Source organism: Crotalus tigris, unplaced genomic scaffold (genome assembly GCF_016545835.1).
Source record: "Crotalus tigris isolate CLP2741 ecotype Arizona unplaced genomic scaffold, ASM1654583v1 scf7180000024460.1087499, whole genome shotgun sequence".
NCBI classification, from domain to species: Eukaryota; Metazoa; Chordata; class Lepidosauria; order Squamata; family Viperidae; genus Crotalus; species Crotalus tigris.
Window position 1 is genome coordinate 856,234 of NW_024100630.1, and position 19,446 is coordinate 875,679.

The 19,446-nt window shown below is 47.8% G+C and overlaps 1 protein-coding gene across 1 annotated transcript in view; it reads left to right on the plus strand.

The window, feature by feature from the left end:
• The window catches only part of LOC120303101 (zinc finger protein 845-like), a 44,641-nt gene continuing 25,195 nt past the window's right edge, over positions 1–19,446 (plus strand). Inside the window, exons 1-5 of the mRNA XM_039332271.1 lie at positions 1–29; positions 12,737–13,199; positions 17,644–17,761; positions 17,847–17,902; positions 19,243–19,345. Coding sequence (XP_039188205.1) covers positions 12,798–13,199; positions 17,644–17,761; positions 17,847–17,902; positions 19,243–19,345 — 679 coding nt within the window. The 5' untranslated portion in view covers positions 1–29; positions 12,737–12,797. The remainder of the gene's footprint in view (positions 30–12,736; positions 13,200–17,643; positions 17,762–17,846; positions 17,903–19,242; positions 19,346–19,446) is intronic.

The following is a 19,446-nucleotide window of genomic DNA, read 5'->3' on the forward strand; positions in this document are numbered from 1 at the left end:
GCCCGCCCGCGAGGAGATCCGTGGCTCCGGTGAGTCTTTTGCACGCTCAGCTCCTTCCTCGCCTTTGCAAGATTTAAAAAAAAAAAAAAACGGGGTGCAATGATCAGCCCGATCCGACATTTCCCCTCCCGCCCCCCCCCCCGTTGTGGCCACCCACTCCTTCCTTGGGGCCCTCCCCATGCATTGCACTACAACTCCCATTGTCCCCAGAGCGCTTGCCGCAGCTTCCCACCTGTAGCTGGCTTCTCTTGCCCTCGCCCCCCCCCCACACACGCTTTTCCTTCTCTGCTGCCATTGATCTCAGCCCCACCCCACCGCCCCCCACCCCACTTTCCAGTGGGGCTCGTGTCCTTTGCTTTCGGCCGCCTCCATTTCAAAGCGCCTCCCGTTTTTTTATTTTTTCTTCCCTTCCCCCCCCCCCTCCGCCTCATTCCTCAAACCTCCCCCCACCCCGCCAGGCAAATCCTAGCCAGAGGCTTAAGTGGCTTCTTGATTTCTAATTTATTTTTTTATTTTTGGGGGAAAGGAGGAGGCGAGAGATGGGGCAGAGAGAGAGAAGCCCTTTTTAATATATATATATATGTGTGTGTGTGTGTATATATATATATATATATACACACATACATACATACATACACACTCATATATATATATATATATATATATACACACACACACACATATATACACACACACACATATATATACACACACACATATATATATACACACACATATATATATACACACACACACATATATACACACATATATATACACACACAGATATACACACACACGCATATATATATACACATATATATATATACACACACATATATATATACACACACATACACACACACACACACACACACACATATATATAGGGGGGCATCCAGCTTTGGATTCGTGGAGCTTTTGAAGGAAGATCCCTCCGTCCTTGCAAAATGATTTCCCCCCCCCTTTTTTTTTTTTTTTAGAAGGAAGGATTGAGACAATGGCATCGAATTTAGGACTGGGAGGTTTTGCAATGCAAAAATCTGCCATGTTTTTTTTTTTTAAAAAATCCCTTTCTTGCTGGGGGGGTGGGGGCGCTCAGAAAAAAAAAAAAACCAAGCACAGGCAGAGAGAATTGTGCTTCCTCCCAAAAAAAAAAAAAAAAGGCAAAACTGGGCCCCGAGCTGAAATGGTATATATAAGCAGGGGGCTGGCCTAGGACCTCCAATTGGGCAGAGGGGGAGAGAAATCCTTCCCGTTTGTCCTTCTCTCTTTCCCCCCTCTCCCCACCATTTCCAGGGTTTTCATTTTTCTTGTTCCCCCGCCCTGGATGTGGAAGAAGGGCTTAAAAAAAAAAAAAGGGTGAAACTCTTTGGGAAGAAAGCAAATGGCAAAAATTTGCAGCGGAAGATGGATGGGGAAAACCTGAAAGGCTGGGCCACCAGGGTGGGTGGGTGGGGGTATGGGTATGTGGGTATATGCATATTTTATTTATTTATTTTTACCATGTTTATGCAGTGTATATTGGAGGCGGTTACCCTCCTGAGAGCTGTATGCAACGGAATCTCATTTTCATGGGTGCCGATTGGCCTACGTCATTACGTTCAAAGTGACAATAAAGTTATTATTCTATTCCAGTGATGGCGAACCTTTTAGGGACCCGAGTGCCCAAAAACTGACCCCACTCGCTCTGCCCCACCCTGCCTGCCTGCAGGGCCACTCACCACCTCCAGGGCCCGCCGCAGATCGCCCAGACAGCCCATTGAGGCCACGTCCTCTGCCCGCACCCCGCAGCATCAACTGTGCATGATGGGGCGTGAGGGCAGAGTCTTGTCTACACTGCCTGGCTGCCATGTTCTTGGCTGCAATGCTCCGTGTGGGCCACGCTCGGGGGGGTGACTCTCCTCCAGGGGGGTTGCTGGTGAGGGGGTCACAGGAAGAGGCAAGGCTGGGGCAACGGCACGTGTGCCCACAGAGAGGGCTCCGAGTGCCGCCTCTGGCACGCGTGCCGTAGGTCCGCCGCCGCTGTTCTATTCTATTTGGCTGGAACTCTGGGTGGAAGAACGTGGAAAAGAAAGGCCATAGGGGGGAGGGAGTTGGAGACCCCGAGAGGATGCTCCTTTGGTTGCCTGCCCCGTGGTCGAAAGACTGGAACGCACCCCGGTTTGCAGGGTCTCCTGCTTGGGTGGTGGGGGGGGTTGGACTAGTTCAATGGTTCTCAACCTGTGGGTCAGGACCCCATTTGGGGTCGAACGACCATTTCACGGGGGTCGCCAAACAACACAGTCCGCCATTTTTTTCTCCTTTTCCTTAGCTGTGCTACTCCCTTTTATTCTATTGGCTTTTGAAAGCCAATAGAATAGACTTTCTTGAATAGAGTCTAATTCTATTGGCTTTCAAAAGCCAATAGGAATTGTCCAGGCTGTCTCTGCCCTGCTGAGCCCGCCAAAAGTCCCATTCTGCAAACGGCGCTGCACCAGTTGAGTAGTCCTCGACTTACGACCGGTGGAGTAGTCCTCGACTTACGACTGGTTGGGGGTCGCAGCATTAAAAAGGTTGAGAGCCACTGGACTAGATGATCTGCAAGGTCCCTTCCAGCTCTTGTTATTCTATTCTACCGGTAACATGTCCTCGCTGCTGGCCTTCTTCACTTATTCTTCCATAGTTGGTGGCAAGTTTCCAAGCTAAATAGCTGGATGTAAGCTGGCCATGTGGTCCAGGAATAATGGGAACAAGGGAAACCTGCACAGGTAGTCCTTGATTTACAGCCATCCGTTTAGTGACTTTTGAATAGATTGGAAATAGAATAGAATAGAGCTGGAAGGGACCTTGGAGGTCATCTAGTCCAGCCCCCTGCCCAAGCAGAAGAACATATACCATTTTAGACAAGCGACTGTCTAATCTCTTCTTTAAAGTCTCCAGTGATGGAGCGCCCACGGTTTCTGGTGACCAGCTCTTCCACTGGTTAATTGTCCTCACTGTCAGAAAGTTCCTCCTTAATTCCAGGTTGCTTCTCTCTTTGATCAGTTTCCAACCATCGTTTCTCGTCCTGCCCTCTTCTGCTTTGGAGAATAGTTTGACCTCCTCTTCTTTGTGGCAGCCCCTCCCATACTGGAATACTGCTATCGTGTCACCCAAGTTACAGTGGCACTGGAAAAATGTGACTTAACGCCTGTTTTTTATGCTTACGAGCGTAGGCGGCATCCGCATAATCACGTGATCAAAATTCAGACGCTTGGCAACTGACTCGTACTGATGACGGTTTAAGTGTCCCTGGCGATTCACGTGATCCCCTTCTGCGACCTTGTGACAAGCAAAGTCAATGGGGAAGCCAGATTCACTTAACCAGGATGCTAACTTAATAATAATATTATAATAATAATAATAAAGTTGGAAGGGACCTTGGAGGTCATCTAGTCCAACGCCCTGCTCAGGCAGGAAACCCTATACCATTTCAGACAAATGGCTGTCCAGTCTCTTCTTAAAAACTTCCAGTGTTGGAGCATTCACCGCTTCTGGAGGCAGGTTGTTCCACTGGTTAATTGTTCTCACTGTCAGGAAGTTTCTCCTTAGTTCTAGGTTGCTTCTCTCCTTGATTAGTTTCCATCCGTTGCTTTTTGTCCTGCCTTCAGGCACTTTGGAGAATAGCTGGGGTGATTCAGTTGACAACTGTGTCAAGCATGGTTGTAAAATGGGGGGCAAAACCGCTGTGTCGCTTAGAAATTTTGGGCTCAATTGTGGTCTTAGCAGTAGCACTTAGATTTATATATCGCTTTGCAGTGCTTTACAGCCCTCTCTAAGCAGTTTACAGAGTCGGCATCTTGCCCCCAACAATCTGGGTCTTCATTTTACTGACCCCAGAAGGATGGAATAGGTTGAAAAAAAAAAAAGGAGTGGAAGGGAGATCTGACTTGGCTAGCTATAAGTAGTCTGAGGGGATTGCACTTTTGCTATCCCCCCATACGTGGGGCAGATCCCACGAACTGACACTAAAGAAGACTCCTGACACAGAGGCTTTCTTGGGGTGGGACTGCCCCGAACCGAAGTCCGGGAACTACTTTATTGATTACAGTATGCAAATAAGCATTGATTACATGTGATACATTTGTGCCATACATATAATTTCTTGCTGCGCCATAAGCTTAAAACCACTCCCATTACTTAGTCTCAGAGCATGTCAAGAGTACATGTCATGTTTGACCTATATTGCCCACCTGGCTACACAAAACAAAACCATGTGGTTAGTGCCTTCTCGAGCTTAGTTCTGCATAACATCCTGTTTAACTGTCATGCGGTTTGCCATTTGTGTTACGAGCTAGCGAGCTTTGCCGCAGACGTTTCCTCTAGAAAGGGCAAAGAAAGGACAAGGAGGGGGCGAAGAGGGGGCTACAACTCCAACATCTCCCCTGTCTTTTTCTAATTAAAGGAAAAATCATCTTCTTCACTGCTAAGGGTTATGGCTAAAGGGTCCGGTATGTCCATGGTTGGCAGTTTCTTGTACCTAACCAGGTGTATGGTCCTTTTGAGGAAAATATATTTTTCTGCTCCTTTTTAATATTTCCTTCTGGGGGGGCTAACTTCCATCAATATCCCCACTTTGTGCCTTAAGTGTGTAAATGTATAACATTAAAATTGATCTGGTCAGAGAGACTTGGTAGGCAAGCTTTTAAACTGTTAAGCAAAAAAAGGAAAAGAAAATTAAAACATTAATGGAGGCAGCAGAAAAAGATCCCTTTAGTGGCACCCATAAAGTTCTAAAAGTCAGGACAAAATTTTGTTAGGTGGAAAAGAAATTTATAGTATCCAATATTCTGTGCCAATCATTTTCAAATGTTGGATGTCACCTTTAGCTTCCAGTCAGGTTTGCATACCTCCCAAAATTCTCCACAGCCATGGTTTTCCTTAATACATGACCACTGGCTGCCCAATTTCAAGGGTTGTTTCCTGCCTTAGCTCTTAATTCAGTGCATCCAGGTTTGTAATGTCCAATATGCCAGTCTATTAAATTTTCTTTAAATTGCACATAATGAGTTCTAGGAATCCCAATCTGAGCTCACCAGTGTAAAATATTCAGGGCTGAAGTTTGGGATTTTTCCTGTTGCCTCCTTAGTCAGGGCATATGAATTGCAAATCACCTGAGGGGGCCTAGTTCCCTCCCCCTTGTTATCTGTTGAAAGTTGGTCCCACAAAGCTTTGGTGCAATAGAGCAAAAATCAGCCTGAGGAACTTTACTAAAGGTAGGTGGAGGAGATAAACTCAAGTGTAATTCTGAATGGTGTGTGTGTGTGCATGTATGTGCAGCTACTTTTACAAAATAGTCAATACAAACATTCTGGATCAATTTTCCCTCCCACCAGATAGAAGTTCAAGGTGTTCAGTACTTGTTCTGCCACATATTCCCAAGTGCCATCTCTCTATTAATACATTCAACTGGCTTGTTACAATACAAATGGGGCAAGAAAAAAAAGTTTACAATGAGTTTCCACCCTCCCCCCACAGTCTTAATTTTCTCTTTTGAGGCTTTACATGGCACCACCTTCCTTCTGCAGCTCTCACAGGCATCTGGGGAAATGGTAGGACTTGGGAAAATGTTCCACTCAGATTGCATGGTGGCTTTTTAGTGGATGGCTGGATTCAAAATTCAATTCCATGGCTCAAATGGATGGAGGCAGCATCTGGGTCTGTGTGTTCTGCTTCCAAAGGCTTGGGAGAGGGTTTCAGGGCTGAAAGATACAAGAACAGGGTCTCCCCCCCCCTTTCTGGGTGGACTCTACCAGGAGAGGCAGACAAAAGGTATGGAGAACAGAGATTAGAAAATGCTTATTTGTTTCAGAAAAGTTTCATAGTAGTTTCACCAGTAAGTTTTAGGATATGAAAAGTAACTTAGGAAAATTATTTCCCCACACAAGCAGACTTGAGCTTCAAAAGGCTCTTGTAGATAGACACACATTTTTCAGAAAAAGGATAGATGAAATACATACAGTAAATGCAAGTGAAACTTTTCCAACAGATAAACTTAAAACAATCCCTCCTGATAACTTAAGGCTGTTCTTGAGCGTACACAGAGAGAAAAAAAAACAAACAAACAAACAAACACAATTCTTTTTCTTCACTCTGTTTGTTGGCTAGACAAACAGAATGAGGTATTTCCTTTTTGTGGCTTATTTTAAGCAGAATTTCTAGCAAACTTTAAAATTCTTTTTCCTTTAGATTTGAAACAATTAACAGTCACAGTTTTACACATCCTGATCATTCATGAAAATACTTTCCTAATTTAACCCACACAGATTGTTTGAGTGACCCCTCTTCAGGGTAGGTTGGGCATTGTTGATAAATATATTTTAGCAGACTGATCAGGTCTGACTTGGTGGGACCGGCCAGATTTTTCCATTATTAAGTCGGGTCTTGGTCAATTCCCTAAGTTCGTGGAGGTGCGCAACCTGAGGCTTAGAGAATTCTGCCCCCATACTCACAAATTAGGAGGGTACTTCGTTCCACGACGACCGGCCCTGAATTGCAGTAGGCGTCCTGCCGAGTGAAGTATGAGGGTACCCAGAGATGTCTAGGAGGGTACTTCGTTCTGCGACGACCGGCCCTGAGAGTTGCAACAGGACATACACGTCTAGGAGGGTGCTTCGTTCTGCGACGACCGGCCCTGAGAGTTGCAACAGGACATACACTCGACTTGCGGGTCGAATCACGTCGGGGTCACCACCTGAGGGGATTGCACTTTTGCTATCCCCCCATACGTGGGGCAGATCCCACGAACTGACACTAAAGAAGACTCCTGACACAGAGGCTTTCTTGGGGTGGGACTGCCCCGAACCGAAGTCCGGGAACTACTTTATTGATTACAGTATGCAAATAAGCATTGATTACATGTGATACATTTGTGCCATACATATAATTTCTTGCTGCGCCATAAGCTTAAAACCACTCCCATTACTTAGTCTCAGAGCATGTCAAGAGTACATGTCATGTTTGACCTATATTGCCCACCTGGCTACACAAAACAAAACCCTGTGGTTAGTGCCTTCTCGAGCTTAGTTCTGCATAACATCCTGTTTAACTGTCATGCGGTTTGCCATTTGTGTTACGAGCTAGCGAGCTTTGCCGCAGACGTTTCCTCTAGAAAGGGCAAAGAAAGGACAAGGAGGGGGCGAAGAGGGGGCTACAACTCCAACAGTAGTCCTTGAGTTACAGCCATTCAGTGATTAAATTTACCACGGCCCTGAAAAAGGGCCGTTATAAGGATCGTTTTTCAGACTTCACGACCGTTGCAGCCTCCCCGTGGTCGCGTGATCAAAATTCGGACGCTTGGCAACTGGTTCACATTTGTGATGGTTGTGGCAGAGTCCCTGGGGCCGTGTGATCCACTTTACATGACCACCTGACAAGCAACGTCAGTGGGGAAGCCAGGTTCACTGACACTGTCGTATTACCGACTGAAGAACCGCAGCAGTTCGCGGAACAACGGTGTCACGAAAAGTCGTAAAACGGGGCGACATTTATTTAACAACTGGCTCGCTTTGCAACAGCAATTGTGGGCTCAGTTGTGGTTATAGGTTTGAGGACTACCTACGCTGTGGGGAAATAGAGTCTCGGAGAGGAGGGTGGCTAAACCAAGAGACTCTTTGAAGCTGAATTTTTGGATTCATTCTCTTTTACGCTGAAGGATTTGTTTTCCTCTGCCATTTTTCATCCAAAGGAAGATGTCGAGCTGTGCTCCTGATATTTTGGTTGATTGATTGATCAGGGTTTTTTTATTTATTTATAACTTTCATAGACTACCTCAGTTTCCAGTCCATGTAGCCAGGGTTTGTGGAAACTGTACAGGTGTCCCAAAGCTGCTTTAGTATCCATAAAGGAACTGGATTTTCTTTTCTTTTCTTTTTTTTTTTTCTTGAAAACATTTTGCTTCTTGTCCAAGAAGAGCTGAAGAAGCTTCTTGGAGAAGCAAAATGTTTTCAAAGAAAAAAATAAGAATGTCCAGTTGCCTTTTTTTGGGGGGGGGAGGAAACTCCTTTGGGATAACCATGACTTGGATGATTGAGAACTTCCATAGAAATTGTAACACAAGGGTCCCCAACCTATGGGCCGTGGCCTGGTACCGGGCTCTTGGCCAGCAGCCGTAGAAATAGCTAGCTGGTGCACGCACACGTGGACGCACATTCCCCCCACTTGCACTAGTGCCTGCAGCCCCATTTGCGCACGCATGTGGGTGCAAACAGGAACGCTAGTGCAAGGCAGGTGTCCGTGGCCCGTTTGCTAATGTGCAAATGGGGCCACTAGCCACCGCGTGGGTGTGCAGCCATTCACACATGCGCAAACGGGGCTGCGACTTAAAACCACTCATTTAGCAACCATTCGACGTGACAACAGCACTGAAAAAAGTGACTTATGACTGGTTTTCTCGCATTTACAACCCTCACGGCATCCGCACGACCCCATGTTTGAAATTTGAATGCTTGGGGTATATTCATGACAGTTGCCGTGTTCTGGGGTCATGTGATCGCCGCTGTAATCTTCCTAGCCCGCTTCCAGCAGAGTCCGTGGGGAAAACCAGATTCACTTAATGCAGTGGTTCTCAACCTTTTTAATGCTGCGACCCCCCAACCGGTCGTAAGTCGAGGACTACTCAACCGGTCGTAAGTCGAGGACTACTCAACCGGTCGTAAGTCGAGGACTACTCAACCGGTCGTAAGTCGAGGACTACTCAACTGGTGCAGCACCGTTTGCAGAATGGGAATTTTGGCGGGCTCAGCAGGGCAGAGACAGCCTGGACAATTCCTATTGGCTTTCCAAAAGCCAATAGAATAAAAGGGAGTAGCACAGCTAAGGAAAAGGGGGGAAAAATGGTGGACTGCGTTGTTTGGCGACCCCCGTGAAATGGTCGTTCGACCCCAAATGGGGTCCTGACCCACAGGTTGAGAACCACTGACTTAATGCCTGCTTGGTTCATTTAACAGCTGGAATGATGCCCTTAACAGCTGCAGCAAAAATGAGGTGGTTAAAATTGGGCCCAGCTCACTTGATGACCTCTTTGCTTAGCAGTGGAAATTTTGGTCCCAGGTGTGATCGTAAGTTGAGGACTACCTGTAATTTCAAGCAGTTCCAAACCTAAAGCTGACTTCATCCGTGGCATTCCTCCATAGAAAGCTGGGTTTGCATCATGTGGTTAAGATTTGAGCTGTCCTCTAACATGAGGGGTCCTTGGTGCTCTCTGAGCTTGCTTGTTTTCTTGCAGATATTTCATTGCCCAAACTAGGTAACATCATCAGTGCAAGTAAGGAGTGCTGTTTGCTGCCAGTTTATATTCCTGTGTCTTTCCTGCCTGGGTGGGTGGGAGCAGTCTTAGGGATTCTTTGGTTGGGCTGTTTACTCATGTCTCTGGCAGTTTCTTGATTGGGCTGTTGCTTACTTGATTGTTGGTGTGATGTTAACTTTGGAGTTAATCTATGCTGATCTGGGTGCTGATTCCTGGTGGAGAGGTGCTGGAGTCTTTTTGGGGCTGGTTGTCCCAAAGGTGCTTTTACAGGAGGCAACTGGACTTTCTTATTTTTCTTTCAAGACATTTCGCTTCTCATCCAAGAAGCTTCTTCAGCTCTGACTGAATAGTGGGGAATGGAGGGATTTATACTCCTTGCAGACAGCTGGTCATTTGCATCACTTTAAAACAGTGGTTCCCAACCTTCCTAATGCCTCGACCCTTTAATACAGTTCCTCATGTTGTGGTGACCCCCAACCCCCCATCCAGCTGGCCGGGGAGTGGGGCAGGAAGGTCGTTCCACCAGCTCCACCCAGCCTGGTTGGAGAAGCACCATTCCTCTCCCATTCCTCTCTTTCTTTCCCCTCTCTTTCTCTCTTTCTTTCCTCTCTTTCTCTTTTCTCTCTCTCTTTTCCTGTGTTTCTCTTTCCTCTTTCTCTTTCCTCTCTCTCTTCTCTCTCTCCCTCTTTCCTCTCTTTCCCTCTTTCCTCTTTTTCTTTCCTCTCCCCGTTGCTTTCTCTCTCTTTCCTCTCTTTTTCTCTCTTTCCTCTCTTTCTCTTTCTTTCTCTCTCTCTTTCTCTGTTTCCTCCCTTTCTCTCTTTTCCTCTGTTTCTCTCTTTCTTCTCTCTCTCTTACGGCAGCATCGTCGGGGGTCCCCGCTGCCCCCGGCCTGGCCTCCACAGCATCCTCAGCTGAACGGGCAGGGAGGGGGAGCAGGACAGGAGGCAGCAGCCGCTGCTGCATCATCAGGGGTCCCTGCCGTGCCGCACTGCCCGGCCTCATCCTCCATTGATGGAGCCGCGGTGGGGGCTGGTGCCGCGCGGCTCGCCAGCCCCTCCACCAGCCCGGCTGCTCCCCCCAGGCACCCCTCTTCCTCCCGGCGCCCACCCGAGCCGCTTTGGGGGCAGCAGGAGGAAGAGGAGGAGAAGGGCGAGAAAACCGCTGCCACTGTCCTAGCCGGGACTCTGTGCTGCCCAGCCTTGCCCTCCGCCCATCCAATGGAGGCTGGTGCCACATGGCCCGCCAGCCCCTCCGCCAGCCTGGCTGCTGCCCCCCAGGCACCCCTCTTCCTCCCGACACCCGCCCGAGCCACTTTGGGGGCAGTAAGAGGAAGAAGGAGGAAGAGGATGGCAAGAAAGCTGCCGCCAGCACTGGGCCCCAGGAGGCGACTCTCCTCTCCTATCTTTGCTGAATCTCCTTCTTCCTTCCCGGCAGCCTGGACTCCAGCGCTCCTTCCTGGCCAGCGGGTCCAATGGTCGGGCTGGCTAGGGATTGCAGCAGCTGGTCTCCCTTGGGCCGCGGCTTGCGGGAGGGCTGGCCCATTCAGCGGAGCCTCCAGTGGGCTGCTCCCAAGAGGGATCCTGGGGCTTCCCCAGGAGGCTCCAAGGCCCTGGCCACGCTTCTCCCAGGGGTGGGGCACCCGGGCGCAGGGCCAATCAAGAGCCCTGCAGGAGATAAGTCCGCCTGAGAGAGAGAGAGAGAGAGAGAGAAGGGAAGCGAAAGTGCCTCTCTGTCTCTCTCTCTGCAAATGGCGGAGGAGGCTGTGAGGAAACGGATGTGGAGCGGTGTCTCGGTTCCTAAGACCATTGGAAATATGTGTTTTCCGATGGTCTCAGGCGACCCCTGTGAAAGGGTCATTCGACCCCGAAAAGGGCTGCGACCCACAGGTTGAGAACCGCTGCTTTAGAGAGTCCTTAAGGCCACTTGGGGTGATCCTGAGGACACAGATAAACCTCCAAGTGCATCAGTAACTCTCCAAAAGAATGCAAATGACCAGCGATCTGCAAGGAGTATAAATCCTTCCATTTCCCCACCATCCAGTCAGAGCTGAAGAAGCTTCGTGGATGAGAAGTGAAACATCTTCAAAGAAAAAATAAGAAAAATCCAGTTGCCTCCTGAAAAAGCATCTTTGAGACAACCATAACCTGGATGACTGAGAATCTCCATAGATATTTTGGGCTGGTTGATTGTCTCTTTTGCATAGTCTATAGATGTTGTTAACATCTATGTGTCTCTTGATGGCTGATTTGTCAAGAGTGCCAGGCTTCTAAAAGTTCCCTAGCATTTTTCGATTTGGCCTGCTCTAGGATTGTCACATTTTCTAAATTGAAACTATGGTTAAATTTGTCTATACGTTGTGAAATTAAAGAATTTTCATCATGCCTTTTGACTGCCAGTTGCCATTCGTGGATGCGTTCTGCCAGTCTCTTTTGCCCGTTTGTCCTACATAGTGGCTGTTGCAGTTCTTACATTGTATGTGGTAGATGACTCCTGTTTTTTTTCTTCTGGGGTTGCTGGGTCTTTGGCTTTGCTTTGTTTGGAAGAGCTTTCGTTGGCTTGTGTGCTACATTGATTCCATGTGGTTGTAGCAGTCTATTTACTGTTTCTGAGATATTCTTGATGTATGGCAGTGTAATTCTTTTTAGGGTGTGTGTTGCGTGTCCTGTATTGGGTTGACTGGTCAAGGACTTTTTGCCTTAAGATAGTTTACAAAATAAATTGCAGCTGGCTAGGTTCACACGACACGCATTATTTATAACAGACATGTCAAACACAAGGCCCAGGGGCCGGATATGGCCCACAAAGTGGTTTCATGTGGCCCGCGAAGCCATCCTGGAAACAGTGAGGAAATGGCCCCCACTGCCATGGCCCTGGCCCAGGCCGGCTGGGAGCCAATCTACAATTTTGTGGTGTCCAAATGCATTCAGTCTTAGCTCCACAAGGCCGTCTGGAAACAGCAAGGAACCGGCCACTGCTGTGTCGGCCCCGCCCCCTGGGTGCATGCTGGGGAGGTGTCACCCTTTGTGAGGAATGAAGAAATGCACCATCACCTGGAAGTGGCCAGCAAATGGCCCTCACCTACCTCACATATCCAGCTTGATAGGCTCCAGGGGAGGGGTTTCAGCAGGCAGTGAGGCTCCTCTAGTGGACCATGCCTTGGCACTTGCCACGGTCCCCTCCCCTTCTGCCAGAGACCCTCAGATTTGTCCCACTCCTGCCCAAGCCCCCACAGGCACCCTTGACACGAAGGATGTAGAACTGGCCATGCCCACCCAATAGACCACACCCACCATGCCCCCCCCCCGAGGGCAGCCGCAATGCTGATGCGGCCCTCAATGAAATTGAGTTTGACACCCCTGGTTTATAACATTACGGTCTTCAGATCCCCAGGGAAAAAACTAATCTGGCTGCCTAATATGCAAAATACCACTTTAATTTCAGCAGTGTAATTTGTCTTGCAAATCCCAGAGCTGAAGAGTTTCCACCATCTGAGCCTCTGGAAGATCTCAGCAGCGTGGATCTTCTGACCATGATGGAAGAGCAAGATTTGGCTAGCCTTGAAGCTGGAAGAAGCCTCGACGTCCTGGAGGTTGGAAATGGGGCAGAATTCTGGGGGAAGAAGGTGCAGAAGATCCTGCGTGGGGTGCACGGCTGCTGGGCCGAGCAGCACAAACGGTTCAGAGAGTTTTGCTACCAAGAAGCGGAAGGTCCTCGGGAGGTCTGGAGCCGAATTCATGACCTTTGCCACAAGTGGCTGAAGCCCAAAAGGCACACGAAAGCTCAGATCTTAGACCTGGTGATCCTGGAGCAGTTCCTGAAAATCCTGCCCCCAGAGATGGGGAACTGGGTTCGAGAGTGTGGGCCAGAGACCAGCTCCGAGGCTGTGGCCTTGGCGGAAGGGTTCCTTCTAAGCGAGATCGAGGGAGCACAAGTAAGTGCATTTTCATTGGCTCTGTTGTGGAGTGGAGTGTGGGGAATGGTATGGTATGGTAAGGAAAGGAAATGAATGGAATGGAATGGAATGGACCTTGGAGATCTTCTAGTCCAACCCCCTGCTCAGGTAGGAAACCCTATACCATTTCAAACAAATGGTTGTCCAGTCTCTTTTTAAAAACTTCCAGTGTTCGAGCATTCACCACTTCTGGAGGCAGGTTGTTCCACTGTTAATTGTTCTAACTGTTAGGAAGTTTCTCCTTAGTTCTAGGTTGCTTCTCTTCTTGATTAGCTTCCGTCCGTTGCTTCTGGTCCTGCCTTCAGGCGCTTTGGAGAATAAGTTGACCCCTTCTTCTTTGTGGCAGCCCCTGAGATATTGAAACACTGCCATTATGTCACTCCTAGTCCCTTTCTTCATTAAACTGGACATATCCAATTCCAGCAACTGTTGGAAAGCAATCTGAAAAATCATCCTTTTCTGGATTTTAGCCAAGTCTAGTACAGCAGAGGTCTTGGGCAAGGGGACACTCTCTATTCACACATTATTAAACTAAATCAGGGTTTGCTTAACCAAAGTTTATCGAATAAAGTGAGATTGTGCTTGGATCAGAGTTCCCCAACCTTTCGGGGTTGGGTGCCCGGAGCAGAGGGAGGGGGGCAAAGAAGGGATGGTTTCGTGGGAGGGGTAAATGCATGGGCTTGCATGAACACTCATTGCTCACACAAGTGGGGCTGTGAGCGCACAAGTGGGGCTTGCGTGAGTAAGGCCACAAATGCCCGCAATGCTTATGTGAGAGTGGCAACAGCAAAACCCGCTATGACACTCACGCAAATGGGGGTGTGCACACCAGCCTGCCACTTACGCGGTCTGGTGACCAATAGGCAGTGGACCGCAGCCACAGGTTGGGGACCTCTGGCTTCAATCATCTCACCCGCTGAGCTATCAAGCGTACAGTTCATAAAAATCATTATTAGAAGGTCTTCCCAGTCTCTAAAAGAGTCCAGGCAGTTGCCAGCGAGAAGAGAAATACAGCTACAACTGGTCATTTAGAGCAGTGATTCTCAACCTTTCTAATGCCGTGACCCCATAATACAGTTCCCCATATTGTGGTGACCCCCAAGTGGGTGTGGCCACCAATAAGAGGGAGTAGGACAGCTAGGGAAAAGGGGAAAAAATGGCGGACAGCATAGTTTGGTGACCCCCGTGAAATGGTCATTTGACCCCAAATGGGGTCCCGACCCACAGGTTGAGAACCACTGATTTAGAGACTGTTCAAAGTCACAATGGCACTGAAATAAGTAACCTATGATCATTTTTGCACACTTAAACGACCATTGCAGCATCCCCCTGGTCCCCGTGATCCAAATTCAGACTCTTGGTAACCGACTCTTATTTATGATGGCTGCAGTGTACTGGGGCCATAAGATGTGATTCGCCTTTTGCCGTGCTTCTGACAAGCAAAGTCAGTGGGGAAGCCAGATTCACTTATCAACCTCGTTATTAATTTAACAACTGCACTGATTCTCTTAACGGGCAGGAAAGGTTGCAAAATGGAGCCAAACTCACTTAATGTCTTGCTTAGCAACAGAAACGTTGGGCTCACGTTGTAAGTTGAGGACTACCTGTCATTTATAGGTGGCCTCCCTCCCACTGACTTTGGGTAGCTTACGATTCGAAGTAAAAAAAAAATCAAAACCTACAAAAGAATCATGGATGACCTCCAAAATGCCATATAGCCAAAAATATCCACCATCCAATATGGGTACAACATTCACTTTTGCCCAGAACCTTGCAGAACAGCCAGGTCATTACTAGATTCGTGAGTAGCATCAAGATGGGAGCTTCGGAATCTCCTGAGAATGGCCAGCTTCCTAGATCCCACTAAAGCAGACATGTCAAACACAAGGCCCGGGGGCTGGATGTGGCCCGCAAAGTGGTTTTATGTGGCCCGCAAAGCCATCCTGGAAATAGTGAGGGAACGGCCCCCTCTGCCTTGGCCCTGGTCCAGGCCAGCCGGGAGCCAATGTACAATTTTGTGGTGGCCATCTATGCTGAAACGTATTCAGTCTTAGTTCCATAATCTCTCCCCCCCCCCCCCCCGCATGGCCTGAGAGGAATGGTGAGGCTCCTCCAGTGGACCATGCCTGGGCACTTGCCCTGGTCCCATTCCCTTCTGCCAGAGACCCTCAGATCTATCCCACTACTGCCCAGGCCCCCAAAGGCACCCTTGACGTGAACGATGTAGAGCTGGCCATGCCCACCCAGTAGGCCACACCCACTCCATGCTCACCAAGTACGCCGCACCCATCCTGGCCACACCCACCCGGCCCCCTGAGGGCAAATGCAATGCTGATGTGGCCTTCAATGAAATTGAGTTTGACACCCCTGCACTAAAGCAAGGGTCTCCCAACTTGGCAACTTTAAGAATTGTGGGCTTAACTCCCAGAATTCCTCAGCCAGCCACAAGTCTTTAAATTTACCAAGTTGGGAGACCCTTGAACTAGAGCAGAGTTCCCTCAACTTTTCGGGGTTGGCGGTCCATAACAGGGAAGAGGGGGAAAGAAGGGATGGTTTTATGAGAGAGGTAAATGTGTGCACGTGCACAAACACCAATTGCTCACACGAGTAGAGCCACGAATGCCCGTGACACTCACAAGTGGGGCCGCAAGCACCCACAACGTCCGTGGTGATGCAAGCGCTTGCATGCCGGGCCACTAGCACTCGCATGAGTAGGGTTGCACAAACACCTGCGACAACACTCGCGCTGTTGAGGCCACGAATGCCTGCAATGCAGTGATGCTCACAGCAGGGGGGCTGTGCACGCATATGCAGATGTACACATCGGCCAGCCACTCACACGGCCACAGGTTGGGGACTCTTGTACTAGAGAGCACTACTTGATCAGCAGGACTCAAGAGCTTGTCCACTCTGCCTGATCATCCTGGAGATATAACCATACATGGTTGTTGTTAGCTGTGAAGTCGTGTCCAACCCATCGCGACCCCATGGACAACATTCTTCCAGGCCTTCCTGTCCTCTACTATCTTCTGGAGTCCATTTAAGCTCATGCCTATTGCTTTAGTGAGTCCATCCAGCCACCTCATTCTCTGTCGCCCCCTTCTTCTACTGCCCTCCATCTTTCTCAGCATCAGGCTCTTCTCCAGTGAGTCCTTCCTTCTCATTAGGTGGCCAAAGTATTTGAGTTTCAACTTAAGGATCTGGCCTTCTAAAGAGCAGTCGGGGTTGATCTCTTCTAGGACTGACCGGTTTGATCGCCTTGCAGTCCAGGGGACTCGCAGGAGTCTTCTCCAGCGCCAGAGTTCAAAGGCCTTAATTCTTTGGCGCTCAGCCTTTCTTATGGTCCAACTTTCACAGCCATACATTGCAACTGGGAAAACCATAGCCTTGACTATACACACTATAAATGGAAGCTAATCATAAAAATTGCCTGGCTGCAAGTTAATAAAGAATTAACTTTATTAATTTACGAGAAAAGGATGCACGCCATTTTGAAAGGAATAAAACAATCCTTGAATAAATCATATTTTGGACAATGGAGATCTGGGGTGGAATCCCCCATCCCTAGTTCTCTAGGAACTAGCTAGAACATCCTGCACAATTCTTTTCTTTTATCTAGAGGCAGAAGGTGGTCGTAGTGGATAAGGGATGAGTAGTAAGAGGCAAGCCACTAATCTGGACATTCTACCCCCTTTCTCTCTTCAAACTAGCAGCTGAAGGTCCCTTCATAATTGTTCTTATTAGTTGCGAAGTCATGTCCAACCCATCGCGACCCCATGGACAACGTTCCTCCAGGCCCTCCTGTCTTCTGCCATCTTCTGGAGTCCATTTAAGCTCACGCCTGCTGCTTCAGTGACTCCATCCAACCACTTCATTCTCCATCGTCCCTTTCTTCTCTTGCCCTCCATCTTTCCCAGCATCAGGTCCTTCTCCAGTGAGTCCTTCCTTCTCATTAGGTGACCAAAATAACCAGCCCCTATGTCACAAAGGGCTTCATAATGATAACCAGCATCTTGAAGTGCCAACTGATAACCAGTGTTCAACTCAGGCCCAACTCTTACTTTGCTTACCTTTCATTTTAATGGAAACAAGTGAATCCCAAGAGATTTATGGGCAGGTAATAGAAAAGCTAAAATTCTCCCGCAAAGAAGATAGTTTTCCTCTTTTTTTTTTTTTTTTTTTTTTTTTTGCAGGATGTAACCAAATTGGAACGTGAACATTAAGTACATGGTTAAATTAGGTTTGAAAGGGGACAAGTCACAATCATAGCGATTTTGAAATCAAGACTCCTCATCTTGAGGATTTTTTCATCCCTGTTGGTTCTTTGAGCAGACTTCCATACAGCCGATAATTTTCTGGCAACGTGAAGGATTGAACCCACATTTGCGAAAATGGTGACTAATTTTCTTTGTGTGGGTTCCAGGCACAAGGGATGCTGGCCAGACCTGCCTCTGAGTTTCCCGACACGGAGAATTTATCAGCCGACATAAATCCGAGGCCACGGTTTGAGAAAATTGTGGATGATAAGGCCGCCTCTCTGGGTAAAGTAATTTCATTGAGTCACCTTCTCTCACAGTCCTGTGTGAAAGATACAAAGTGTGAAATATGCCTTTGCTTTACCTACAGAAAATGAAATGGCCGTGGATGGTGGGATGGGAACTGCTTCTCTGCAGTCAGATCAGGTAAGGATTATGTAGGGAAGCTTAGGAGTAAAAGCGTCTGCAGAATGGGTGGCTTTCATCACAATAACAGAAACAAGGCTGTCCCTTGGGAGTTGGAAGTCCACGAGTCATAAAAGAACCAAGGTTTCCCAGCCCTGATCTAGACCTACAAGGTCCCTTCCAACTCTGTTATTCTATTTTATTAGTGATTTTGCTCCTTTGACTTGAGTTGCAGGTTCAACCACTGTTTCAGCTGCAGCATACAGAGCAGACAACTCCACTGTAGTCTTCCCTGTGAGGAAAAACACAAATTTAAAAAGCATAATTAATAACACAGGAAGAGAGATTTTACAGAAGAGGAGAGAGTTTGGGACTTTCTGGAGAATTGAGGACCTTTGTTTACCTCCCAAGGTGTCCAGACTTGGATCTTCCAGAGAAATGCTCCTCAAAAACAACTCCTGAGGAGAATTTGATGGATTCCTGCTTCCCTCAGAAACTCTGATGTCCTTTGTGAAGAACTTGAAATAGGAGACAGGAGAAAAGAAGAATTAGTGGACATTACACAATACAAATTGGATTCTTGAAAGCCTCCAATGTTCATCAGTGAGGCTGGAAAATAAGAAAGGGATGTCTGTCATCATTTTTTTTTATAACAGATAATGAAACAATATCCTACAAAAATTAGTGAAACATCTCCACATATTACGAATTCCAGAAACCTGGTAGGGAGATGTCTATGGAGATTCTCAGTTATCCACGTAATGGTTGTCCCAAAGATGCTTTTTCAGGAGGCAACTGGACTTTCTTGTTTCTTCTTTGAAGACGTTTCGCTTCTCATCCAAGAAGCTTCTTCAGCTCTGACTGAATGGTGGGGAATGGAAGGATTTATACTCCTTGCAGACAGCTGGTCATTTGCATTCTTTTAGAGAGTCGTTGAGGCCACCTGGAAGTTTATCTGTGTCATCAGGATCACCTGAGTAGTGCAAATGGGTGTGGAGCCTTCTTGGAACTGCTGAAAGGACTGTGTTACAGACTGGAGATAGATGATTCCATATCCCCTTCCCCCCCATATTGAGAGAGGTTTGTTCAAAATAGAGGGGGAGGGATATGACATCATCTATCTCCAGTCTACAACACAGCCCTTTCAGCAGTCCCAAGAAGGCTCCATACCTATTTGCACCACTCAGGTGACCCTGACGACACACATTAACCTCCAGGTGGCTTTGCGATACATTAAACCAAAGAATCATGTTTTGGCTTTGCATGATGTATCGGTCCTGTCACTTTCTCTCTGTTAAGAAGTTTGAAGACAACTGCAAAAATGTTCGGTTGTAGAATAACATGTTTTCATCTTTTTTCAGGGCTTGGGGCCCGTTAACAAAGTGGCTACAGAGGAAAGGACTCCATTAGATCCAAACCAGATGGACACAACAGAAGAGAATTATGGGACCTTGCCATCTCTGGGTAAGTTTCCTTCTTGGCTACAAGAGCCAAAAATCAGAAATGACTGCCATCAATTGTGCTAAACCGTGCTCTGTGGGTGAGTTCTAGAGCAGGGGTCCCCA